The 27958-nt window shown below is 42.4% G+C and overlaps 1 protein-coding gene across 2 annotated transcripts; it reads right to left on the bottom strand.

The window, feature by feature from the left end:
* Nucleotides 1–1549: 1549 nt before the first annotated feature.
* sh3d21 (SH3 domain containing 21) lies at nucleotides 1550–27958 on the bottom strand. Of its 2 annotated transcripts, none has more exons than XM_070551080.1 (17): nucleotides 27095–27958; nucleotides 26144–26307; nucleotides 25919–25976; nucleotides 24124–24233; nucleotides 23713–23803; nucleotides 23206–23267; nucleotides 19823–19862; nucleotides 19382–19476; nucleotides 18274–18375; nucleotides 17904–17955; nucleotides 6057–6107; nucleotides 5874–5988; nucleotides 4763–4916; nucleotides 3928–4017; nucleotides 3172–3368; nucleotides 2076–2139; nucleotides 1550–1953 (listed from the first exon to the last, which is right to left on the bottom strand). In XM_070551080.1, the coding sequence occupies exons 1-17, from the start codon at nucleotides 27096–27098 to the stop codon at nucleotides 1921–1923; spliced, it is 1482 nt and encodes a 493-aa protein (XP_070407181.1). In that variant the 5' UTR covers nucleotides 27099–27958; the 3' UTR covers nucleotides 1550–1920. The 2 variants fall into 2 exon arrangements, with proteins under 2 accessions (XP_070407181.1, XP_015805563.3); XM_015950077.3 differs by having other exon boundaries at nucleotides 26144–26301.

Here is a 27958-nt window from a genome sequence, read left to right as displayed (position 1 = left end):
TCGTCATCTGGGACCTTTAGTATTTATTCAGACTGAGTCAATTATGTGAAAGCTGTTTGTTGTGATTCATTAGTAACTCTGCTGTCTCAGTGACCCATGTCATTGGGATTAATGAAACCTTAACATTCTTTTTACCCTGGAATGCTAAATCCTTTGTTTGCTTTAAGATTGTTAATGAAACAAGCATCGAATGACAGATTTTTAACATATGTTTCATAAAAAGTTGGTTCCTATGGGTATTTTAGAAGTAGTCGATGTGCGATGATAAACTCCAGGTGTTGCCCACATGTGCGTCGTGTTAAACAACAGCCGTAGTCTCAGAAACAACTTTTACAGGGCAATCGGTCGAAAACTCACAACATGTAAAATGCTCATCATGTGGCTGTGGTGAATGCACAACAGCAATAAAAATATGTAATTCATTCCACTCGCACATTTTCTCCCTCCAAACTGACGAGTCATTGTGTTCTGGGATTTTTGATGCGTTGGCTTCTCTGTGTTTTCCAGATTAACTGTCAAAGTAGCCAACTCTTAAGAGAATTTTATCACAATTTTATATTTAGGCTGTTAATACGCGTTAACATTAACTCAGTTACAGCCCCTCTTCTTCGGCCTTTTAATGGAATTACTGTTCTTTAGGATTTCTGGTTCCCCTTCTGTCAGCAATGAAGAGCAACAGCTCCCTCTAGTGGATTGATTCAGCACAACAGTTGAGTCTTGAGCTTTGATTTTATTTTAACTGATTTTATTAGAATCCTTAAAGAGTTTAATCACTTCAAGTCATATTTCAAATCAGAAAATCTGTTTGGAAAGATCATACATTCTCTACATCTGGTGCAAACAAATGGTTCACTGTGTATTTTTGTGCAATTTACTGCACAATAATAAAAATATGCATTAAATGCTGTGAATATTTTTTGCAAATCACACAATCTATAAAAAGAATCGTTTTCACAAAATGTAAAGATAAAACCGATAAAAAAATATAAGACATAAGGTAATGTGATCATATTACAGAAGGTAACAGTTACCGATAAGGGTCCCTTTAACGTTAGTTTATTAATCATTAATAAACTATCAAATGACGTATTAACTGATTAATGTTATTAAGTAATGCATTACTAAGCAGACTCTCTCCCCGGCTCTTTGTTCTAATCTTAAGGACATAGTTAATATTGGGAATGTTAATATGTGGATCATTTGTTTATTAATGCTTAATGCACTAGCTTAAATAAAGGGACCCCGTTGGTAAAGTGTTGCAGGTTTACATTTTTTTATTTCAGAGAGAATATTAAGAATACTTGTTTGGCTTGTTGAGTTTTTAAGCTTAAAACTTAAATTGTTCATGATATATTATGCATTTAAAAATGGATAACTAAACAATTGTTCACAACCAGTTGTGATTCCTCATTGTTAACCTAAAAAACAACAAAATGTATTTTTATTTAAATAAAAAAAACTACATTTTTATTTATTTCATGTAATAATTTAGAAATATAAATCTAAGGAATTCCAGTTGTCCAACATTTGTGCACAAAGTCACACAATGTCATCTTATATTTTTAATAACATTCACAATAACTCATTTTATGTACATTTTCACATATTACAAATTCTGAGGCTTTAAAAGTCGCTTTCTGTAAAGCAGAGTAAAATATGACAGCGGGGGGGGGGGGGAAATAATATTTAAGTAAATTCTATTATTTTTCTAAGCTAAACCCAGACCTTTGTTTTCCAGCATTCATGTAGCAAACATAAACAGCATTCTGATGTAATAATGTGATCTCACTGGACCAGAGGGCTCTGACCAATACTTTAACATTTAGACATCTCTCGTCTTCACTTAGGAGAACCTTTACTTGGTGTCAGAAATCCTTTACAGTAAAACCACAAACAAGGAGCTCAGCGTCACTGGTGGAATTATTTCCTTGCCTTCAAAGCGATCACTTCCTCCTGTTTAAAGAAAAACACGTTCTTTATTAGCGTTTGGAGCCTCAGCTTCTGTTTTTTTTTTCCTCTTCTGATAAAACAGCTGGTAACAATCCATGCGAAACTCAAAATGGCATCAGACTGACCTGCAAAGACATTCGCTTTCTTCTTTCTTCTTTCAGTTCTTCTCTCACTTCCTGCATGTCTTGTCTGATCAAAAGAGACAAATTCAAAAAGAGGAGGTTTAGAAGATGAGGAAGCTTAAAAATAAACACACACACACACACACACACACACACACACACACACACACACACACACACACACACACACACATCAGATAGGGAAAATATAGATTTTTTTCAAAATTGCATGTAGTGACGTCCCCATCCTGGCCCCATGTTTACCAGGTTTCCTGCTCCAACACACCCGTTTGAGTCGATGGGTAAATACCAAGCTTCTGAAGAACTTAAGTAACCAAAGAGCTGTTTAAATCCCTTCCTCAGTTGTGTTAGAGCAGGAAAACAACTAAAACATGCAGGGCAAAATCTCTCAAGGAGCAGCACTGAAAAGCTTGCTCTGAACTCACAATATAAAGATCCAAGCGAGATCTCATAAGAGCTCAAATGTTACAAGTTTTTAACCATTTAAAGATGCAACGGCTCATTTTAACCTCTGTTTCAACATTTGTGAGCTTTTAAATAACACTGGAACCAATCTGACCCAATAAGTACACAGGAATAGGTAATTAGGCGTGGAGCTACTAATATTTACAAAGTAAAATGAACTTACAGTCTAGTTATTATAACCAAGAGAAACTAGTGCATGTGCATGGAAATTTGCACGCTGCTTACTACTGCTTAAGTGTCTACAACTCAGAAATACAATTTCAGGAAGCTAATTTCAAAGTACCGTGTACTGGTTTTAACCACAATCGGTTTCCATGCTTTTTTTTAAGTAAAGTGAACTAATCAGATTTTACAGTGTATGAGTATTGATGCATGCATCGGCCTCCGCTACCACTACCGAGCACGTTTTTATTGCAGGACAAACATTAAAGCTTGCAACCAAACATTTTTTCATGTTGGGATAAAGTATTCCCAGCAGTCCCATGAATATAAATGTTACACAGCAACACTGATCAAATAAAAGAGCTGCTACTACACTACCAGCACAAACAGGCGTTGGGATCAGACTGGAACCAATCAAAAAGTGCATCTGCAGTTAGACATGAGCACTGACTCGTGTCGGGTTTGAAACAGCTCCAGCGCCATCTTCAGCTCTTTGAGCTCCTCCTGAAGACTTCCTACTGTCGGCTCTTCTTTATGGTTCTCGTTTCTGTTGTTCATGACGATCTTAGGAGGAGGTGGGCGGACCACAGGGGGCGTCTTGGCTGCAGTTTCGGGCTTTGCGGGTGGAGGTGTGAGATTTTCTTTCCCCTTAAAGCAGAAAAAATAAATAAAAATCACAAATGATGGAACTGTGATTTGGTTAGGACAAACTAAATAAAAAATAATGCGATACGTACAGCTTATAACACTTTCGTTGTTATAAGTTATGAATGGTTAAGACTTTATTTTGCTACAGCTCTGGTCCGCAGCATGGTGTCATTATGTTCACATGTTCCTTTATTGGCACTGAAGTTGCTTCTGTTGCCAGTCAGGTGTTAACAGTGCAGAAACGGTCTTGGTTTATTTTCTGGGTGGTTGAACCTCTTTCGCTTCCTATTTCCTGTCAGCCTCTTACTATTTTGCAAGCATGTTTGCTTCTGTACAGTCATCAAATCTTTTGTTAGTGAATTCTCTCTGAGGCTCTTTATGGGACAGCAGTAAAGCTTTACATTACTAACATTTGTCTAACAGAGGGCTACAAACAAGGGCTCATATATCTGAAAGTGAAGACATTACATCTGGAGATGAGGACTCGAGTCAGACACAAGTGAGAGTTTTAACAACTTTTCCTCATAAACTCATGTAAGAATACTGTAACCTGACAAACCTTTTGTAGGTTGAGTGATTTGTCGACTGGAGGCTTTTTGAATCCTGATTCCGGTTCCTTCTGGTCCACTTGGTCTGCTGCACTCTGAGCCTGTGGAGCACAACCAGGTTTTTATTATTCCACCGTTCAATATTATGGTATGTCTCCTGAGCAGCTTCAGGGAGTTTATTTCCTAGAATTAATTTATAACTAGGGAAGCACCGATGGATCGGCATTTGATCCCAATCGGCCGATAGCGCCCCTATCGGTTTTGATCGGAGTTTTCAAAATAGATCAAAGCAGACCGATCAGCCATTTTAGATTAGGTTACATTTCCTTTATTCCCAGATTATGTAGTTTGTAGCACTCATTATTATGTTGTAGAAAAATTCTGGCCAATCCATGTGATCGGTATCGGTGATCGGTATCGGTGATCAGCATTCTTTGATATCAGTGTTGGTGATCGGCAGCAAAAAACCTGATCGGTGCATCCCTATTTGTAACCCGCCGAGATCAGGTCTGAAAGTGTGTGTGTGTGTGTGTGTGTGTGTGTGTGTGTGTGTGTGTGTGTGTGTGTTTACACATTTCAGTACAAACTGAGAAAATATTGTGAATTATCTTGATCATTTCTGCAGAGTTAAGAAATCCCTCCCATCTTAAAGTCACTACAATGCAGTTTGTGACGAGCCGATTCTCAGAATAAAACATGTAAATTTTCATTCTAATCAAGCATTCAGTCACGCAAATAAACGTGGAAAGCATGACGGATCACCCTGCATCTCTGCACATTGTTGCAGTGATGCATGCAACTTCCGCATTTGACCGTTTGGAGCCTGTGTGTGTGTGGTGTTGTAACCTGGGCTGTTGGTGGTCTCCTGTGAGGAGGTTTGGCTCGGTTGGCTGTAGGATGACTCAGCTTTTCACTTTGAACATCAATCCCATCAAAATGATCGGGCTCCTTCTCCTCCAGCTTTTTGGGTGAAGCTGGAACAGCATCACCGTTGGTTGTACTGAAAGAGAAAATAACAGTTTGTTGATGAAAAACCGATCCAGTGGAAATCAACTGGACTTTTCTGTTCCTGCAGGTCTCAAGGTCACAGCACACTCTGAGTAATGGAAGATCTTCACACTCAAATCTGCTTTTATGAGCTTTAAAGACCAAGTTGAAGCTAATTTCAGTATTTTTGCAGTGGTCTCTAGGATAAATGAACGCCTTGTGAGTCGATCCGTGGGAAAAAAGCTCTGGTGTTCCCGTTTCAGGAAGTATGAGTTAGAGCAGAGAGGAGCGAAAAACGGCAGGATTTGAACTTCATTTCCTGATGTTCGGACATCTCGCTTCTGATTGGCTAACAGCAACGCAACTCTTCCACTGACCTTGTTCGCTCTGCAACGTTGATGTGTTATCTCCACAAATAACACAAGCCTGAAGGACTTCTGCCATGATGAGGAGATGCTACTTCTAGCTTCTACTAGCCAAAATGTGCTCTGTTCTCTCCTGGATGCTAAAACAACAACCGCCTTCCTCGTCGTGAGTTCATGATTGCCAGTTTTCAGTCCAAAAATAGCAAGTAAGAACGGTTTCACAGTGAACTTAGCCTTTAAAGAATTTTATTTAGTGGCACTTTCAAGAAACGCGTAACAGTGTTGTGTGTATTCTGCTCAGGAAACAGGAAACTAGCTGCTCTCAACGGTTTCGCTCTGATCTGACCCATCTCAGCGTTTCCACTGAGCCACTAAATGTCATGCATCCTGGCATTCTTCTTTAAGGACTCCATGACAACTGGAGGTGGCAACCAAAACCTTTAGCTTCCAACGCCTTGGTTTCTGGTGCCAGACGAGGGAGGAGAACAAGTTCCTGACCTTTGTTAAAGGCTTTTTGTTTGTAGGACGTTTGGACACGAATGAGCCTTGATTGCCTTTTGACTGAGATTAGAAATGAGGCGGCACAAAAACGATTCATCACTCACTTTGGGGGAACCTTGATGGGTTTGCCTTTGATGGGAGGCGGCATGGGCTTTACGGGCGGTAGCTTGACTTTAGTTGGAGGATTGCTTCTCATATCTTTAGCTTCTGGCTTATCTTCTGTAAAACACAACACCATGTTTTATTTTATTCTTGAATGAACAACAATTAAACTAAAGCGTCTGTACCTTTTGTTTTGGCTGGATCACCTTTCTCCATCGCCGAAGCTTCTGTTTTTGCTGAAAGACAATAATCATCAAAGTCAATATACATGAAGTTAGTCCACATATAACATTAAATACATGATACCTGAATTGCAACAACATAGTGATTTCTACTTTATAATGTAGTCTATTCTGCTGAAAAAGCGTATGTTGTGTTTGGGGTGCTGGTCCACCAGCTAAACCAGCACCAAAACACAACATATGCTGGTCTTTGCTGTTTGTTTTTCAACAGGGTATTAATTAGATCTTGGTACTAAATGAAATACTTTGACATCTTCAGCATGTTTCCTGTGTTTTGTTGTATACGATGTAAAACTGTTGCAGTTGAGCATAAATGCTTGCTAAGCAAACCTAAATTTGCTCAAGTAGGTCACATTGGGGTTTTAGACATTTTCCCCTTCTTGTAAGTTACAACTTTTTGTGCCTGTTGGAAAGTCGAAACTCGCATAGAAAGTTCATTTTTTGTAGAGAAACGTTGCTTCGAACAGGCTTAAAAATGTGCTGAAATCCCCCCCCCCCCCCCCTTAATTTTAATCCATTTTGAATTGTTGGGAAGCAATGCATGCAACCAGCGATGCATCAGCAGGTCCTTTTTACAAAACATGTTTGCTATTCTGACTCTGCTTTCACACATTCAATTCAATTCAATTCAATTCAAAAATACTTTATTAATCCCAGAGGGAAATTGATTGCTGTAGTAGCTCAGAATAATAATAATAATCAAGTCATCAGAGTTGTTGTATATTACAAAGCCTGTTGGCAGGAAGGATCTCCAGTAGCGGTCAGTGTTGCAGCGAAACTGAAGAAGCCTCTGACTGAAGACACTCTTCCGTTGTCGGACAGTCTTGTGAAGAGAATGCTCAGGGTTGTCAATAATTTTCTTGGTTCTCTGGAGAATCCTTCTCTGCATTATCTCCTCCAGTGGTTCCACAGTCGTCCCCAGAACAGAACCAGCCTTTTTTATTAGGCTGTTGAGCCTTTTCAGGTCCCTGCTTCTGATGCTGCTACCCCAACAGACGATGGCTGAAGAGATTACACTCTCAACAACAGACTTGAAGAAGATCTGCAGCATCTTGCTACAGACATTGAAGGACCTAAGCGTCCTCAAGAAGTGCAGTCTGCTGTGTCCCTTCTTGTAAACGGCTTCACTGTTCTTTCTCCAGTCCAGTCTGTTGTCCAGGTGAACTCCAAGGTATTTGTATTCCTCAACCACCTCCACTTCTCCCATGATGGAAACAGTGTTTGACTCCACCCTGTTTCTTCTGAAGTCTAAAATCATCTCCTTTGTTTTGTTCACGTTCAAGGTCAGATGATTGTTTCCACACCATGCCACAAAGCGCTCCACCAGCTCTCTGTACTCAGCTTCCTGTCCATCTCTGATACACCCGACAACTGCAGAGTCATCTGAGTATTTCTGTAGATGACAGGTCTCTGATTTGTACTGGAAGTCTGAGGTGTACAGGGTGAAAAGGAATGGTGAGAGTACAGTCCCCTGTGGTGCTCCAATGTTACTGATCGCCTGGTTTGATGTGCAGTTCTTCAGCCTCACAAACTGTGGTCTGTTTGTCAGGTAGTCTTTAATCCAGGTGATAGTTGAGGCCCCCACCTGTGTCTTCTGGAGTTTCTGGCAAAGTACATCAGGCTGAATTGTGTTAAATGCACTGGAGAAATCAAAGAACACGACCCTCACAGTGCAACACATGATTCACATCAGGACCCGTTTGTCCTGAGTTACATGAAAAAGACTCCTCATTTTACCAGTTCACAGCGAACTGGGTTCCTGCCACTGAGAGACAGGAGACAAATTTAGGATCTGATTAGATGATCAATAAGCTACAAACTAAAACCACAAAATTATAATTTCATCAAGTGTTTTCTGACAATTAACTTTTTGTTGAGATGTCAGAAACTGTGGAGTTTCCTCTAGTGCAGAGGCCTGTTGCTGCTAGTTGGCAGTTTTCTCAACGGTGAAATTAACCAAATTCATCTAAATGGAACCAATCATTAAAAACAAGTCCAGCTGTTTGGTGTTTCAGCCTCAAAGCTTTTTCAGAGGGACAAATTATCCTTCTGGTGGTAGAGTTAAGGGCCCACCCATAACTTAAGGGTTGCAGGTTTGAGCCTCGTCCATCACAGTCATGTCCTTGGGCAAGACACTTAACCTGCCCTGCCGCTGGTGGTGGTCGGAGGGATCGGTGGTGCCAGCTTTGGGCATCCTCAATTCCATCAGTGAGCCCCAAGCCAGCTGTGGCTACATTGTAGCTCATCCCCATCAGTGTTTGAACGTGTGTCCATGGGTGAATGACTGAATGTAAAGCACTTTGGGGGGAGTTGGAGAACCCTGGAAGGCCCTATATAAATATAGACCATTTACCATAATGCATGTCTAATGTGTGTGTGTGTGTGTGTGTGTGTGTGTGTGTGTGTGTGTGTGTGTGTGTGTGTGTGTGTGTGTGTGTGTGTGTGTGTGTGTGTAAGTAAACTGATAGTCACGTTTCAGGTTCCAAAAAAAGAAAATGTGAGGTTTTAGTACCAATGCATGACTTGAGGGCGGGTGGTGGGGGGCTGGCCAGCCCTAGACGCCCCTAGAGCCACCCCTGGAGATAAACAAAAAGAGCCAATAATCTACAAAATATATATATATAATCTAATTTTTTACTATAGGAAGTATAGTTTCTAATGTGGTGTTTCTAAGTTACAATGAGTCATGACTACGAGTGTTTAAGAGTTTTAAAAGGCCTGCCAGTGCTCTGGTGTTTGATTGGAAACAGATTTAAAATTTAATAGATTTTTCAACTACACACAGCTAAAAATAAAACTGACCACTGTGTATTCACACAATCCTCACCTTGCATACTTAGATTTCCAACGTTTTCACTTGCATTTCTTTTAAGCACAAAAATAAAAAAAAGGGGGGGGGGGGGGACTTTCAGTACCGTAAGTGGACTCTGTGCCATTTTTCTTTCATTTTTAAGCCAGTCTTTAATTGTTCATCTTTAAATCAATGCTTTGAACACATTAGTGTGTTATAAGACCTTAAACCAGAACATTAGAGGTGCAGTTATGAGCAAGTCAGTGTGCAGGAGTTTCCAATCTTCTGAATGTGCAAATTGTGTCAAAATGTAAAACCAAAGCCCAGAGGCTTTCCTTGGCTGGTTTAAGTGACAAGTTCAGGAACTGAAGATCCCTCTAGTGTAAAACTCAAGTCCAATGCTTATTTAGGACATAAGAGGTTAAAGAAGCTGGTTACAGACCTGCTTTATCAGATATCCCTTTTATCAAAAACTAGTAAAACAAAACATTTGCTGCAACTGTCAAATAACAAAAATTATTTGATTAACAGGAAGCCTACCTTGCATGTACAGGGTATTGCGCAACATTTCCCTATGAAGTAAATCATCCACAGATAAGTGGTGTCTCAGGCTCAAGTGGCTGTTTCTTTCTGGCAGAAAAACTGTGACGGAGCTCCTCTCGCCCTCACCACCACCCTCGTTTCCTCCAAGACTCCTTAACCAAGTCATGTGACCAGTTTAACCATCCCCCATTTTACTATAGTCTGAGACATCCTGTGAAATTCTTTGAACGATTTTACAAGTCATGACATTACATGAGGTGAATCTGTGCGATTCCTCTGCCTAGTTTCGTTGCACATTTTGAAGTGGCTTGCAGAAGAGAGTCGTGTGTGCAACTTCACGCAACTGAGACACCAACCTGCTGCATTCCACAGGGTCTCTTATCTCAAAATCTTTATTTTATTGAATGATAGCATATATTAAAAAACAAACAAGCACTCTGAGGACCTGTTGCCAGCTACATCAACACCAGCTGATTCTAGATGACAAGACGGGTCACACACAGCAAGTTCATAAGTAGTGTAATGCATTTCCCTTAGTGTGTTTACATGGTCTATGTACAGTCTATGGGTCTAACTAGACCTAAAGTAACCCTAACCCTTTATCCTAGTTTACACGTACGTTAGAAAATCGAATTCTCCTCTACTCTTTTTGCCAGGGCTTTACAAATTATTTTGAGATCAACATTAATAAGAGAAATTGGGCGATAGCTGGTTGGAAATGCTGGGTCTTTGTCTGGTTTTAACAAGAGACTAATATTGGCTGAATTCATGTTTGGCTGTAATCTGCCGCTCTCTTCGATTTCCCTCACCATTCTGAAAAGTGTTGGAGCCAGAATGATCCAGAATTCTTTGTAGGACTCTGCTGGAAACCTGTCTGGGCCAGGAGCCTTCCTATTAGTCATGGATTTAAGGGCTTCCTGGAGCTCAGCTGATGTTAGTGGCGAGTCCAGGACTGTAGCTTGGCTGTCTGATAATTTAGGAAGTGTTATCCTGTCAAGGAACTCATTGATCTCGTTATCTGATGGGTTTATATGTGGTGAGTGCAAAGTTTGGTAAAAGTCTCTGAAGGTGTTGTTTATTCTTTCAGCGTCATAAACTATATTCCCGGTTGAGTCTTTAACAGCAGATATGGTAGTTTTCTCTTTATTAATTTTTAACTGGCTAGCTAAAAATTTACCTGACTTATTACTATGTTCAAAGTTTTCTATTCGTAGTCTTTGTGCTAAAAATTGTGTCTTTTTGTCAATAATTCCAAGAAGTTCTAATTTAGCTTTACGTAATTTGCTCAGTAACTCTTCTTCTGTGGATGCCTCTAAAGACTTAATGATTTCTTCTAACTCCTGAATACGTTTGTTTTCTGTTTTTTCTTATGTGATGCGAAAGAGATTATTTTACCTCTCATCACTGCCTTTCCTGCCTCCCAGAGAATAGATGCTGATGTTAACCCCCTTCATAATACACCCTGACCAAACTTGTTTCATTAAGGGTAGACAGTCATCCACAAACTCGCGTAGATTACTGAATTTGATAGATTTCTCTTACAGTAGAAACATAGAAACTAGTATATTATCTCTAGATGCAGAAAAGGCTTTTGATAGAGTTAACTGGAAGTTCTTATTTGCAACTTTACACAAATTTGGCTTTGGGAACTTCTTCATAAACTGGCTACAAACATTATACAGTTCACCAACAGCACGTGTCAGGACAAACGACCGAATATCAGCTAGCTTCTGTCTTCAGAGGGGGACCAGGCAGGGATGCCCACTCCCCCCCTCACTGTTTGCTGTTTTTAGCAAACCACTAGCGACAGCAATTAGGCAAACAACAAATATTAAAGGGATAGAGTGTAAGAAAATAGAACATAAGATCAGTCTTTATGCAGATGATGTTTTACTATTTCTCCAGAATTCTCAATCCTCTCTCTCCCAAGCAATAGAACTGATAAACTATTTTTCAAGAGTTTTAGATTACTCTATAAACTGGTTAAAATCCACAGTTCTACCAATTAATTTCTCTTTTGTCAATTTGCTTAATACACAATTGAAGTCAGGGAATATCACATACCTGGGAATTAATGTCTCTCCCAAGTTAGCAGATCTAACCAAACTAAACTACATCCCACTTTTAAAGAAAGTGGAAGATGATCTTGCAAGATGGAAATCCTTACCGATATCACTCATGGGGAGGGTTGCTACAATTAAAATGATGGTCTTACCCAGAATAAATTACTTATTCTCGATGATCCCAAACAAACCACCAGCTGAATGGTTTAAATCTCTGGACTCCTCAATTACTAAATTCCTTTGGCAGGATAAACCTCCACGAATTAGCTTAAAAACGCTTCAGAAGACCAAAAACAGAGGAGGACTGGATTTACCCAACTTTTATTATTATTTCTTAGCCAACAGGCTGCAATATATACCAAGATGGTTGCAAGATAACCCACTAGGTGAGTCCTGGTTAGATATAGAACAGACACTTTGTAATACGATAGAGCTTTCAGACTTACCATTTATTAGCTCAAGCATAAGACAACATGAAGGCTTCAAAAGTATTAGTATCAGCACCTCTCTGACAGCATGGTGGGAGTATCTTAAAATGACAGAGTCTTCACTAGTACCATGCAGACGCACACCTATCTGGAATAATCCTGATATTTTGCAAAATAACCAAATGATGAACGTTGCGGACTAGAAAAATAAAGGAATCCAATACCTGGAACACATATATGAAGGACTGGACTTCATCCCATTTAATAGAATAGTCTCCCAATTTGGAATGGATAAGAATAGCTTTTTAGAATATCACCAAATTAAATCTGTAGTCAAACAAAATTTAAGCTCAATAAAATAGAATTACAAACACCACCAACGGTATTTGACTTCTATAATCTCAAACCCCCCTTACTACTGTCTAAAGTATATAAGACACTGTCCAAAATAGACAATAAAATTGCAATCCCTGTTGAAAAATGGCAGGTGGATCTATCAGTTAGCTTTGACCAGAACTTCTGGTCCCAAACTTGTTTAAAAACTTTTAAAATGATCAGACACCCCACTTTACAATTAATTCAGTACAAAATTCTACACAGAGTACACTATACAGGTCATCGGATGTTCAAGATGGGGTTTGTGTCGTCTGACACCTGTACACACTGCACAAACAACATTCCTGACAATTACATTCACGCACTGTGGTCCTGTCCACCTGTCCAGGAATTTTGGGGTAGAGAATGTGAGGATCTGTCAAAATGTCTGAAATGTCATATCCCAACTTCCCCCTCTCTTTGTTTACTGGGGAAGCTGGACGATGTCCCAATTGAAACATCTTTGGTTCACATGGTTCTGACTGCCATATGCATCGCTAAGAAAACTATCCTCTTGAATTGGAAAAATAGAGAAACTCTCTGCATTAACCAGTATAGAAATATTTTGTTGGATCATATTACACTTGATTTAGCCTCTGCTTCCACCTCAGATCAATCTCTCTGGGCTCCTTTGATCGGTTCCATCACATAGCGATGACCATTGATATTGTCCTGCGGGATGATGTGTGTGTGTGTGTGTGTGTGTGGGGGGGGGGGGGGGGGTCTGAATTTGGAGTATCCGTATGTTCCCTGGAGGTGGGTTCACTGGGGGTGTCTGGGACTGGGGGGCCGTTGCCCCCCTCTGGGGGTGCTTGGGTTGCCTCGGGGGGTGGACTACTGGTGGGTGTGAGTGGGGCCCCTTGGGGGTCTTGGCGGCGGCCATGGGTCACTGCCTGGCGGCTGCATTTCCCCTGGGTGGGGGCCTGGGGGCTCGGGGTGTGGGGGTGGCCGGCTCCGTGTGGGGATCTGGGCGGGGCCTTGGGGGTCGGGTCCTGGCATGTATGCTGCTGGGAAGGAGGCGGGCACATGCAGCAGTGCTTGGCCCGGGTTCGGCGGCCTCTGGTAGACCTTGGCTCCTCTGCTGTCTCATCACAGGGGAGGGGTAGGCCCAGGAGGGGGAGGACCCAACCTTACCGGGATGTCCTATGTCGTTTATATTCTGGAAGTTGTGCAAATGCAGGGATGGGCTGGGGTGGGGCTGAGCTGGTGCCCTGGGGCTCCATGAGGCTCTGCAATGCTGCTGCTTTGGGCCCTGGCAGGATGGGTTGGGGTCTTCATGCCCTGGGTGTCAATTTGACAACAGAAGTGCTTATTGGGGCCAGTGGGGGAGCTGGCTCCCTGGAGGGCTAAGCCCAACCAGCCATTCCTCCCCATCCCCATATATTTTTCTCCTCTTGCTCCCTCACATCATCACACAAACATGCACATAGGACCTTGGGGGGGTGTACAAGTCAGGCAATGCGGGTATGGACTCCATTTCCCCATTCCTGTGGCAACCTGCCCCCCAATTTTATTTGCACCTTATCCACGTCCACCAAAGACATTCCACGCAAACACACACTTAGGGCCTTGGGAGTGAGCACATTCAACGGCACTTGGCAGGGGGATTTCTCAGCCTCCTCCCGAGTGCCGGTGCTCACTTCCAATTTTAAACTGCACTTAGATGCCGAGGGCTGTGGGTGCAAGTGGGGTGGGGTGGTGGCATCAGCTGGCATAGGCCAGACAATGCCCGCACTGCCCGCTCACCTCAGCCATGGAATACACCTCATCAACACACAACACTATATTGGAGCAGGCGGAGGGAGACTAGGGGTCTTAGCACACCTGTGTTGTCACTTGGCTTCCTGGGGCTGGAGGCTAGGAGGGAGATCTGGCCGTCCGGTGTGGGTCTGGGGTGGTGGGTTGCTGTGCTCAGCGTTGGGCGGGGGAGCCTACTCATCAGCACCCCAAGGGTCAAACTCTGGTAACCGGTGATGCGTTGTACCCAATGTGCAGCAGTACCGGGATCAGAGTGAATAGGGTGTGTATGGGGAGCATGAGTGGGTGTCCGGCGTGCATTTTTGTAAGTCTTTGGTTGAATGTGCATGTGTGAGCATGAGGGAGGGAGTGTGTGACTGTGTGGGGCATGTGGGGCCTTTGACTCCTCTCTTCTCCTGGGACTTCTTTTTATGATATAGATCTTCGTCTCCCCTCCCCCTGCCACACCTGGTGTGGGGTGTGGTGTCTTGGTCTGCCTGAGTGTTCGTGGCTCCCGGGTCAGGGGCTTTAAGATCTTTGGCGCCTGCCTGGTCAATCCCGGTGGCTGCCTGGTGGGGTCTGGGTCCCCGGCGGGGGTGGTCGCCCCTGGGTCCCGGGTCGCTGGGTCCCGAGCTCGGCCGGCTAGGGGGTGGGAGGCTGCGGGCGGGCCTGTGGGCTTGCCGCTGATGTCTCCCGGGACTCTGCCGGCTGCTGGTTGTGGCCCCCCGGGGCGACCCTCTGTGCCTCTCGAGGGGGGCGGGGGCCTTTCTGGTTGCAGTCTCCTTGGGGTTCCTATGTTCTGGGGCCGCGCCTGGATCTCTGGGACTTGGAGCTCCCCCGTCTCCTACGCATCTTTGGGGGGCGGATCTGTGGTCCCTCACACTCTCTATTGGATGCTCCTATAAATAAACCTTACATAAACAAGCGCGTGTACACACACAGGTGCTCACATGGTGCTCTCAAAAGTATGGGCTTGGGCACGTTCAACACATGTCTTAAGGCTGTCGTTGCCACTACATGCACTATGATTTATTATCGTGTGACTGTTCAGTTAAACAATGTTGATTTTATATTTCACCATCAGGTTGACGTGGTGATAGCTTGCTCCTGATGTATTTTTGTTGTGTCCCTTTTTTTTCTTCTATTCTTTCTCTTTCTGCAGGTCTAAAAGCAGACTCTTGTTAATTATTGTTTATTTTTGTGGAACCCCCACCCACCCCACCCACACACACACACCCTTCCCCCCTTCTCCCCAACTTTTGTCTTTTCCTTTCTCTTTCACCTCTGACTCCGTGTCTGGTCGGAATTACAAAGCATTCAAAAACAACAACAATAAAGTTTTAAGTATCAGGCGTGACATTAAAAGCAGATGCTTTGATGCTCCACCTGAGAGTAAATCTGTAAGGCTTGTTACCAGCATTCAGACATCACTTCTTTTTGCTTCACAGCCAGGCAGGACACGGTAAAAAAAACAAAACAAAAGAAAACCGAATTCTCAAATGAAGTTTGTTCCACTCCGGTACACTAGGTGGCGACATGCTGCTTTTCACAAATGGCAAACAAACACTGGCGGGAGTGAAGCAGATAAAGTTTAAACAGGATGGGTGTTTATCAATGTCAAGGCGCCTTACTTACGAGGACACTGTCCTTTCTTGGTCAAAGAAAACGGTTAAATGGAACAGACTTGCATCACGTGACCACAGTGGTCATGTAAAGTCACGTGACACGGGAGATAACATTATATATAATATGTATTATTTTCAATATAAATATATAACGCGTCTTTTACTTTTGAAAGTGTGTATATATTTGTTAAATTAGATATATAAGTGAGTTACTAGCCACCAAAGCTGTGACTACTAAGCAACTAACCATAGATAACTTCTTTGGATCTAAAAAAAAATAAAAAAATAAAATAAAATAAATAAAATAAGTAGCTGCCTGCTTCTGATCCGCCATTCTTTAGAAAGTTACCGCACTGTATTCTGGGTAATTTTTGACCAAGGCTAGGCTATAAGACACCTCTCGTGTATCCTCGCTCAGCTAGCTAAACAGTTAACAAATGGAGAGCACACGCCTTGGTAGAACATGAACATTGGAACACGTTTTGGTGGCTCTTGGTGACGTATCTCCTAGGCAACCAGTGATAGTGATGATGATATCAGAAGACGGCTTCCACAGTCTCATCAGTTCTGGAAGCTGGTATCGGCCCGACTGAGCCGTTTACATGCAGACGCAGTTTTGCCATCGTGCTATCTGGGTGCTTCAGCACGATTAGAAGCAGTTTACCTTCAGCAAGACTAAAGTGTATGCGTGCATAAAATTTTTTTTTTTAAAAGACGTCAGTCTATTTAGGGTGATAACTTGTTTTTCTGATGTGCATGTAAACACACTGACTGTAATGTCAAGTTGTTAGTAACTGAAAAAATTACTTAATATTTTTAGAGCAGGGTTAGGGTTAGGGTTTTCTAAAATCACCGTTAGCATTGCTAGCTCATCATTAGCCTCCAGCCTGCTTTACTGGATTTTAGAGTAAAACAAAAAGATATCGTGACTTCTTTGGGGTACAAGAAATATTTTCTGGGTCGCTCCCAATTACTGGCTTCCATTCCCTCCCCCCCCCCCCCCCCCACACACACAACACTGCTGCTCTTTACGACTCACAAATGCCTGCACAGCAGGGTATGCCACTGCAGACATGGCAACCCTGCGGACACAAATAGGATTGGCTCTGGAACCAGGAAGTATGGTGTCAGAACAGATTGTAAACCTTCTTTGGCCTTTTTCAAAAGGAGAAAAGCTAATAACCCCCAGCTGGCAGAGAAGGAAATCAGTTTCAATGTAACCTTCCTTCAAACATGAGACAGACTGTTGTGATTATTCCACTGTGAAATACTTATTGTACGTTCATGGTCAAATTATTTGAGATATAACAGTTCTGGTTTTATTTTTCATTTAGAATAGAAAATCCCTTTGTCCCTTAGTGGGGACATTTTGGTGTAATTAGTGAAAAACTAATTAAAGTTGTTAAAATTAGATTTTAATGAAGTTAAAATTGTTTTGTTTGTGTATTTCCAGGAAATAGAATCATTTGATGCCTGCACTCCCTGCTGAGCAAGTTTTTTCAGAGAGTGCTGCAGGGCAGAGAATGTCTTTCAGCCCATCCTTTTTTGCATTATGAAAAGACAAAATACCAGATCTGACACCTATATCCGATCAGACAAGATGCTACAGATACTGCAGCTGCCTCAACGTTATTGTACCCTGTAGGACTCATTTAGTCGAAAAGAATAGATATTTCCATGCCAGATCACCCAACCCGTTCAGCTTTACAGGTTTAGATTCAGCAAAATCTTAAAGCTGTACTCTAAATACTTATTTGCAGCCTCTGTGCTCTTGTAAAATTATGTTTATGTTTATTTGTTTAGCAGACGCTTTTATCCAAAGCGACTTACAATTTATAACCTATAGGGCATGTTGTGATCTGTGGGGGAAACCGGAGTACCCGGAGGAAACCCACGCATGCATGGGGAGAACACGCAACTCCACGCAGAAATGCCGCAGCCGAGTTTCGAACCTGCAACCTTCGTGCTATTATTAACAACAAACCAACACCCCTGTAATTCATTGTGTCCTTTTGGTGAAAATTGTCCTTTTCTTACTCTCATCATCTAAACCAAGTAATTCTGAAAATAATTTTTCAACCTGCAACGCTTTTCTTGTGCATGCTACAGCTCTTGCTGTTATAAAACCTCACACATGATCTTTGCAGAGATGAGCACAAAACTCCAATCAAAAATGCATCCCAACTTTTCCCACCATCTGCTAAAAATGCCCAGAACAGATCTCCTACCTGAGACTTTCATGCTGCCGACGCGTGTAGGCAGTAGGGTTGTGTTCCCAGACTTAATGGGGAGAAAAAGAAACTTCAACAGGTTGGCTGATGCATCTCCTTACACACAAAGACACAATCTTTCCACTGTTGGAGATTTTTGTGACTAACTAGAAAGAGCGAATGACTATTAACAAGCCTGAGTCACAACAGAGTCCAGCCTGCAGACATGCACTATCTGATAATAGGCAAACATTGTGTACTTTGCATTTTAAGACAGTTTCTAGACCAGCAAGTAAAATGTAACGATGAATATCTTCGAGCATGCTTTAATGGCAGGGATGAAAGAAGTCCTCTTGGACAGGTGGTGTATAGGAATAGTTTAACTCACAGGCAGAGCGTCCTTTGGTGGCAACACCATCACAAAGTTGTCTGGAAAGTAGCCGCAGCGTCCGTTTAGCTCCCCTTCCCACCAGCCTTCATCTTCTGTTTCCTTCAGAAGGAGATTAAAGTGTCACATTAGAGGCTCGGTCATAATTCGGTCCATAGGGACGTGAAATAGCTGAGCAGGAGGTTAGCAAAAGGTCAAGGGAAACACAGCTTTCTGGTTTTTGGGGCAGCGGGGAATTGTTTTTAAAAGACACATTCATTGGTTTCCCCAAAAACAAAACATCCTTTTCAACTTTCTTACATTACCGTTTTTTTTTTTTTTTTGCTAAATAAAATAAAAAGCTGCAGGGCTTCAATTTAATGTGTTTTAACATGTAAGACATGATGAAACTTAAGTCTAACTCAGCCCTATAGGGCTATAGGGCTGAGTGTTAGACTTAAGTTAAACTTAAGTTAAGCCTTAAGTTTTGTTACTGGTTTCCCTGGACAAGGTAGAAATAAACAGCGAGGCTTGGAAATGTTAGTCCTAAAGCATCTCCAACATTTGATCAATGTCTTTTCCTCATAATTATGTCTTTTAAAACTAAAATATAAAAAAGGAAGAGAGATGTAATCTAAATACCGTAAATAGCGTTAGACTAACAACATGGACAGTTATGATTGTGAAACTACATTTCTGTGTTCTTTTTGGTTAAAATGACCTTATTTTGCTATTAAATTGAATATTAGCTGATATTACACCCTAACAATGTAAATTTATTGGCCGTTAAATGGAGCAGTCAAAATGACTTCAGTTCTAGGGTTAAACTTTCCATGGTTTACATCGCCAGGCTTACAAGAAACGAAAAAATAATAATAATTCAAGTTTTTAGACGACGCTATAATGAGAAGGCAGAGACGGTGCAGACAGCCCCTCCCACTTGTTGTCCTCATGTATTAAAAATCAGATTATCTTCTTTTCTTCCCGTAAAGGTCACCCTCAAAATTAGAACAACTGGTTTCTCCAGTTGAGCAACCAGCTGCTCTGAACACCCGTCAGCTCCTCTGAGGAAGTGTTGCGGTAATGAAACCACGTGGGAAGCGATACCGGAACAACAACAAAAGCATACCTTATTCACTACGGCCACAATGTCTCCTTTTTTCAGATCCAGCTCATCTTCTGAAACGCTTTTGTAGTCAAACAACGCCTGGCAGTACTCGACAGCTGAGGAGATACAAGGAAATGATAGAATTAAATTGAGCTTTATGTTTCTAATGTGATCAGAAACTCCAGCAATGACTAATCCCATCCGCCTTTGAAAGCACCAATGTTAACTTGAAGGGTGACGAATAGGAAATGGTTGTGAGTGAGTGGAGATAAACATAAACCTTTAACCTTAGGGATATTTCACTATGGAGCAACCCTTTTTATTAGTTATTAACTTAAGACACTCCCATCTGTATTCACATATGGCTCCAGTGGTAAATGTGTGTGAGAGTCTAAATAGAGCTGGGTGCTTTTCTCAAGCCGCTTCTGACTAAAAAAAGCTTTAAAAAGGGTATGAACTCACATTTCTTTGCTTTTTGTCGCACAGTTGCTCTTTGGGACATCTTTATGGGAAAGAACAAAAAGAAGAAGTGATTTTAAAAAAAGTCTTTTATTTTTGGTCACTTATCTGGGTTTGGGTCGCGGGGGTGGGGGGAGTAGCTTAAGCAGGGAAGCCCAAACTTCCCTCTCTTGGGCCAGCTACTCCAGGAGAATGCTGAGGAGTTGCCTAGTCAGCCGAGAGATGCAGTCTCTCCAGCGTGTCCTGGGTCTTCCTTTAGGTCTTGTCTTGGTTGGACGTGCTCGGAAAACCTCACCGGGAGGCGTCCAGGAGGCATCCTGACCGGATGACTGAGCCACTACAACTGGCTCCTCTCGATGTGAAGGAGCAGCGGGGTCTACTCCGAGCCCCTCCCGGGTGGCCGAGCTTCTCACCCTCTCTCTAATGGGCCATTCCCATCTGGACCTGGTCGGCCCTGCCCGGATAGCTCCAGTCGGCCCCAGCCTGGCCCGGTTGATTCCACACATCCTTGCTTAGGTATGCAAGGAATGCAGTCAGGGACATTTTCAGCTTCTAGGTAATCAGCAGGTACAGATGGGAATGGCCCATAAGGGAGAGCCCAGCCACGCTGCAGAGAAAACTCATTTTGGCCGCTTGCATCTGCGATCTCGTTCTTTCGGTCACTACCCAAGCTTGTGAACATGAGCGAGGGTAGGAACCAAAGGTGTTGGAACAAGTTTATTATGGGGCGGGGTGGGGGACGACACATTTTAGAAATCTAAAATCGGTGATAGGTCAAAAGGTCAATTTATACACTCACCTAAAGGATTATTAGGAACACCATGCTAATACAGTGTTTGACCCCCTTTCTCCTTCAGAACTGCTTTAATTCTACGTGGCGTTGATTCAACAAGGTGCTGAAAGCCTTCTTTAGAAATGTTGGCCCATGTTGATAGGATAGCATCTTGCAGCTGATGGAGATTTGTGGGATGCACATCCAGGGCACGAAGCTCCCGTTCCACCACATCCCAAAGATGCTCTATCGGGTTGAGATCTGGTTACTGTGGGGGTCGTTGTAGTACAATGAACTCATCGTCATGTTCAAGAAATCAATTTGAAATGATTGGAGCTTTATGACATGGTGCATTATCCTGCTGGAAGTAGCCATCAGAGGATGGGTACATGGTGGTCATGAAGGGACGGACATGGTCAGAAACAATGCTCAGGTAGCCCGTGGCATTTAAACCATGCCCAGTTGGCACTAAGGGACCTAAAGTGTGCCAAGAAAACATCCCCCACACCATCACACCCCCGCCACCAGCCTGCACAATGGTAACAAGGCATGATGGATCCATGTTCTCATTATGTTTACGCCAAATTCTGACTCTACCATTTGAATGTCTCAACAGAAATCGAGACTCATCAGACAGGGCAACATTTTTCCAGTCTTCAACTGTCCAATTTTGGTGAGCTGGTGCAAATGGTAGCCTCCTTTTCCTATTTGTAGTGGAGACGAGTGGTACCCGGTGGGGTCTTCTGCTGTTGTAGCCCATCCGCCTCAAGGCTGTGTCTGTTGTGGCTTCACAAATGCTTTGCTGCATTCCTCGGTTGTAACGAGAGCTTGTTTCAGTCAAAGTTGCTCTTCTATCAGCTTGAATCAGTCGGCCCATTCTCCTCTGACTTCTAGCATCGAAAAGGCATTTTTGCCCACAGGACTGTCGCATACTGGATGTTTTCCCCTTTTCACGCCATTCTTTGTAAACCCTAGAAATGGTTGAGGGTGAAAATCCCAGTAACTGAGCAGATTGTGAAATAATCAGACCGGCCCGTCTGGCTCCAACAACCATGCCACGCTCAAACTTGCTTAAATCTGCTTTCTTTCCCATTCTGACCTTCAGTTTGGAGTTCAGGAGATTGTCTTGACCTGGACCACACCCCTAAATGCATTGAAGCAACTGTCACGTGATTGGTTGATTAGATAATTGCATTAAGGAGAAGTTGAACAGGTGTTCCTAATAATCCTTTAGATGAGTGTAGGTCAATCTCACTGAATTTTTTTTTTTTAATGATTATTTCTGAATAAGGTTTAAAATAAAATTTGATGAGAATGTCACAAATAAGCAACAATCATACTTACAAACTACATTTTTATGTGGAGATTCTACCTTTTCATTTTATTTTTTTTTGTGTGTGTCAAATGGTTTTTGTCTCAAATTCACCATCTCTGATACCTGTGTCTGCGCCCCGGCTCAGACTCCTGCTTCAGCCAGCCTGTCTGACTCCCTGGGGGGAGGGGCTGTGTGGTGAGAAGTCAGCAGTATCTTTCAAAATAAAAGCTCACGAGTCAAATTTATCACAATAAATTTTTTTCATCTCCACGTTATTGGGAGGGACAAATACGCGTTTGTCCAATATTGGAGGGGACACGTCCCACCCGTCCCCCCCACCCCCCACCCCCACCCCCAGTTCCTACGCCCTTGGTAGGGACAGAGATCGACTTATAAATTGAGTGATTTACCTTGAGGCTCAGCTCTCTCTTCACCACAACAGATCGGTACAACGCCTGCATCACTGCAGACGCAGCACCAATCCGCCTATCGATCTCACACTCCGCTTTTCCCTCACTCGTGAACAAAACAACAAGATATTTAAACTCCTCCACTTGGGGCAGGACCTCATCCCTGACCCGGAGAAGGCATTCTACCCTTTTCCGACTCAAGACCATGGTCTCGGATTTAGGAGCCGATTCTCATCACAGCTGGTTCACACTTGGTTGCGAACCGCTCCAGTGAGAGCTGGAGATCACGTTCTGATGAAGCCACCAGGACCACATCATCTGCAAAAAGCAGAGACTCAGGCCACCAAAACAAATCCCCTCAACACCTTGGCTGCACCTAACAATCCTGTCCATAGAAATGAACAGAATCGGTGACAAAAGGCAGCCTTGGCGGAGTCCAACTCTCAACGGAAATGAGCCCAATTTACTTCCGGCAACGCAGACCAAGCTCTGGCACCGGTCATACAGGGACCTAACAGCCCGTGTCAGAGGGCCTGGTGCCCCATACTCCCGAAGTACCCCCCAAAGGGCCCCTCAAGGGAAGCAGCTGAACGCCTTCCCCAAATCCACAAAACACATGTAGATTGTTTGGGCAAACTCCCACGCTCTCTCCAGACTCCACCTAATGCTGCAGTAAGGGTAGAGCTGGTCCAGTGTTCCACAGCCAGGATGGAAACCACGTTGCTCCTCCTGAATCTGAGGTTCGACAATCCACCAGACCCTCCTGTCCAAACTCCCCGAATAGAACTTACCAGGAAGGCCCAGGAGAGCGATCCCCTGTGGTTGGAACACATCCTGCAGTTTTACTGATAAAAATATATATACATGTATGTTTTTCTCATTACCATACCTCCTTACTGAAGACAGCATCTGCCAGTTTGGGCCTTGCCTTGCCCTCACCGTACTTTCCATCTGTTAGGAAAGGGATGATGTAAATTATTTTTGGAGTTTATACATTTTTAAAAAAAGTTAAAGACCAAGTTCAATCCCCCCCCCCCCCCCCCTTCCCATACGTTTACAGTAAACAGTAACTAAGTTACGTCTGCTTTCCACGGTACGTGAAAGCGTTATGAAACTTACGACGCCGCAGTTAGCCGTCATAGTGGACGAGTTCCTTTCCACCGGCAGCAAACTAACATTTTGAACGCGTCCCAGAAGCAAAGGGATGCCATAATTACATTTAGAGTCAGTTTTTAATGCCAGAAGAGAAATATAACATGAACCCCCTCCTGGCGCACACGCATGAATGGTGCCAAAGTTGGCAGCCCTGTAACCTGCATGTGCGTATTTCAAAAAACAACAACTAGGAAATTGTTTCTCAGTGAACTTTAAGAGGAAATTGAATGAAGCCACCAACCTTTAGGGGCTACAAAAAGTTCTTTGACAAAATTCGATGGAAACGCTCCCACTTTGCCATTTTTCACCCCCATCCACCATCCATCTTCAATCTGTCACATAAAACAAAGGAACAGCTAAATGTTTTTATAATAAACTGAATATGGAGATAAAAGTCAGCCTGCAAAAGACGTCTGGTGACTCCAATGCCTTCAGTAAAGCTGTAATTTGCGTCGGTAACCAGAGAGTCATCTGAATACCGAGGAGGTTTGGCAGAACAAAGGCTTCCAACGCCCTGATCTGAATATAATGCAGAAGGTTTGACAGCCTTTGGAACTGCCCTTTTGTCCGAGCAGCTAAAGAGAACTTCCTTTAGTTACTGGTCTAAAAACAACACGAGAATAACTACAAGTGTGTGATAAGAAGTCTGTACCTCTTTAACAATGTCAACTATTTCACCAGGAGCCAGCTCCAGCTCGTCCTCGTTCTGCGGAGCATAAGCAAAGGCCACCTCACATCTCCTCATCTGCATCACCTTCTTAGCTGCAGAAAAAGAAAAGTCTAAATCAAAGAGTAACAGAAATGTGACACCAATAGACGGATGTAAAGTTGCAATCTAATCCTTCAAAGCTGCTGTGTTTGTCGTTGTCTGCTCCAACTTTGCACTGCACTGTAATAACTGGGCTTTGTGAGGCATGGATGTCAGACATGTATTTACAGCAGACTTCACCACATTTTAACAGCTCTTTTTTATTGCAAAATACATATAAATAATAAAGTCAGCTACAGTGATGTGTCTAGAAAATCTTTGTTGGGGTGGCCAGGTAGGGGCAAGGGTTTAGAATAAGGGTGGCACGTGTAAATGACCCATAACCTTGAAAAAAAAAATCTAATGTTAAATCCACGGCTTTCAGATATAATAATAATAATAATAATAATAAAAATTGTTAAATCTTATGTACTTATTTTTCAACTAACAACCTAAATAAATGATCTCTAAAGCCTCTGTCAGTGTGCCCCAGGGCAGCTGTGGCTACAGTGTAGCTCATCACCATCTGGGTGTGAATGTGTGAATGACTGATTGTGTTGTAAAGCACCTTGGGGAGTTCCAGGACTCTAGAAGGCTCTATATAAAATACAGACCATTTACCGTTAATGAAAAGAAAATAAGAAATGAAATGTCTGGCCTGGTTTGCTGTTTGAACCCACTCGCCTCATGATCTGAATTTCAGAAAAGTGTTGGACTGAATCAAGTTCTGTTTAATGCAAAAACCACTAAAATAAATACTAAAGTTCCAGTCAGCATTTTGGATGCTTATTTTATTTGTAAATAATAATAATAATAATAATAATAATAATAATAACTGTCTGGGGCTGAATTAGGATTTAATGACCTTATGGATTGCCACCCGACACTTGAAGCCCAAATAAAGTAAAAGAAAAAAGAAAAAAGCTCGCTAGTCATCACATACAAAACTCCCTCTGGGGTTTGTTGTGCTTATTAACCACACACAGAGGAACAATGTTTTCATGCTGTCTGATTGGGCCAGCTACACCAAAAAGAGTCCCTGTATTAACATTACTTAGTGCATTATTGAGCAATAATAAACACAGGATACCTTTATTAACGTACCCAATAGTTTACTATAAAGTGTCCTTAATGTTAGGACTGCTTAGTAATTATTACTGTAAAAAGTTACATTAATAAAAGGGACCCTTATTGTAAGGGGTTACCAAAAGGTCCAACTCTCTCTCTACTGTCCGAACCCAACTCTGTCCTGCCACAACATAAAACATCAGCAGCTTAGGTTTCTATTTTTCTGCTTTCATGCACAAATGAAAATTTCAACGAACAGTCTGGAGACACACACACACACACACACACACACACACACACACAATATTCACCACTCTGAATGGTTCTTTAAAGAGCTCTTTAAATGTGGTTTATCACCATTGTTGGTGTCATCTGTTATACCTACAGTTATTTTTTTATCCATCTCGAGTCTGAAAAGGTGAGTTATCGCTCATTTATGGCAGATAGCAGTGAATCATACAGACAGTGTTGTGATTAAATAAGTCTTTTTCCTACTCCCTTTTAGGCACACAATATTATTGTTCATTAGTAAGATATATACACATTTTGGAGGTGGTCCGTCACTTAGGTGGTAAATGCCTGGACGGAAACAATTAATAAAATTAAAATAAAGAAAAATTAACTACTGTACCTTTTCTGAGACTCCTTGGTTCCCTGTTGTTGTCACCAGTCAGATACACTGGTATGTCCTGTAATGAATACAAATAAAAACTAAAATAAGGCATTTAATAACACACACACACACACACACACACACACGCACACACACGCACACACACACACACACACACACACACACACACACACACACACACACACACACACACACACACACACACACACAGTGACAACATACTTTGACAAAGGTGGCAGGAAAGATGCCCGTTTTCCCCCTCAGCTCTCCTTTCAGCCATCCCTCCTCACTGGCCTTGGTGACATTTTTCACCACATCTCCCATCTTCACTGTGAGCTCGTCGCCCATGGTGCCCTCAAAGTCGACCAGCACCAGCACCTCTGCAGCTCATCCACAAATAGGGCAGAAAATTACACATCATTTCACAAAGGCTGGTGCCTCAGCACTGATTCATCCTGGCATTTTAAAACCAAGACAAAACCTCTGAGCATCAGATCTGGACTTGCTTTTGTCTCAAGTAATTCCTCATGAGTAGAGAAGAGATAACTTATAGAGGAATCTGTTTGTATTTCGCTAACAGGAACCATTAGGAAGCAGCGAACAAAAATATTTCAGAACATGTCCAAGCAGAGCTGTTCTGTGGTATTTCTGTGCAGTTCCAAGGATTTTGTTTCATTTTCCTTGTCAAGTTAAAACACTTTAGTCACATCAGCCGTGTTTCTAGTAGACACAGCACCGCTCATTCCTATCATCATTCAGCATTTTTAACCCTTTGGTGCATAATGGTCACTACAGTGGACAGGTACTCAAAATTATTTGTTTTTTGCTATTAAGCACAGCTGTTGAAGACTTTATTGCATGTGAGCCCCTCCATTTGGACTTCAGTAAGTCAAGCCAACATATTTCATGCTCAGAATGCACGCTGTCCACTGAGGTGGACATGTAATAAATTATTTGTAAATTATAAAATTTTACAAAAAATTTTTGTTGAAATTTGTTTCATTCACACCTAAAGACAAATGAAAAAAATTGTTAAAAAATCATGGTTGAACATTTCATAATTCATGCATCAAAGGGTTAAATTGTGGTAAAGTTTATCTCCTTTCCCAGCAGAGAATACACCCAGCAGTCAAAAGATTAAGAAGGGCTGCCCATATTTTAGCAGCAACTCACCCATGGTGGTATTCGTTTGTTCTCCCACAAATCAAACTGTTTTCTCCCCAGAAAGCAGCAGCACAGTCCTGAATGGAAGGAGAACTGAGAGGTTGTGGTTTCGTTGCCTGTCTGAGCGATGTGGAAGCAAAGGCCCGTCTTCCTTCTCGTCAAAGATTAACATTGAGTAACTTTTCCTGAGGCGAGTCATGACAAGTCAGCAGCAAGGAGTGGGACGGGTTTTCACGGTGCTGTCGGCTGCAGAGGAGGAGATACTGAGACCAAACAGGTACGGCGGGTTTACAGTCACAACACAAAGCCAGGAAGTTCTACACAATACCGTTTATCTTCAGAATCTAATTAGAGCGTAGAAGTCATTGGTGCTTTTTGCATGTGTAGAAAAATTCAAGTAAAACCTTCTGAATGGGAGTCTGCGGGAGTCCCACTCTCTCAAACACAGATTTATTCTGCAGCACAAAGAGAAAAACACGTTTTTACCAAAAGCAGTAGTGTCCAGTCCTCCTTGAGAGCCTCTACCCAGCGTGTTTTAACTGTGTATCTGCTTCAATACACCTGGTTTTAATCTGCAGGTGATTAATAGGCGTCTGCAGAACCTGATTACCTGCTGAACAGGTTATTTTAAATACTGGATCAGATGTGTTGGAGCAGCAAAACAATTTGTTTGTATTCGAGGGGCACTCGAGGACTTTGGACATCCCTGGCCTAAAATATTTAAATGGAACTAAATACTAGACACCCAAAGGAGCCAGAACAAATGATCGAAGCCTCACACTTTACTTATAGAAATACACCGTAACAGATAAGTTTTCCAGAAGTTGAATTAAAATCTTGTACATAGTTTCATGAAGTTGTGTCTTAACAAAT

This window comes from Nothobranchius furzeri, chromosome 5 (assembly GCF_043380555.1).
Source record: "Nothobranchius furzeri strain GRZ-AD chromosome 5, NfurGRZ-RIMD1, whole genome shotgun sequence".
In the NCBI taxonomy this organism is placed as follows: domain Eukaryota; kingdom Metazoa; phylum Chordata; class Actinopteri; order Cyprinodontiformes; family Nothobranchiidae; genus Nothobranchius; species Nothobranchius furzeri.
This window is presented reverse-complemented; position numbering and strand designations above follow the sequence as displayed.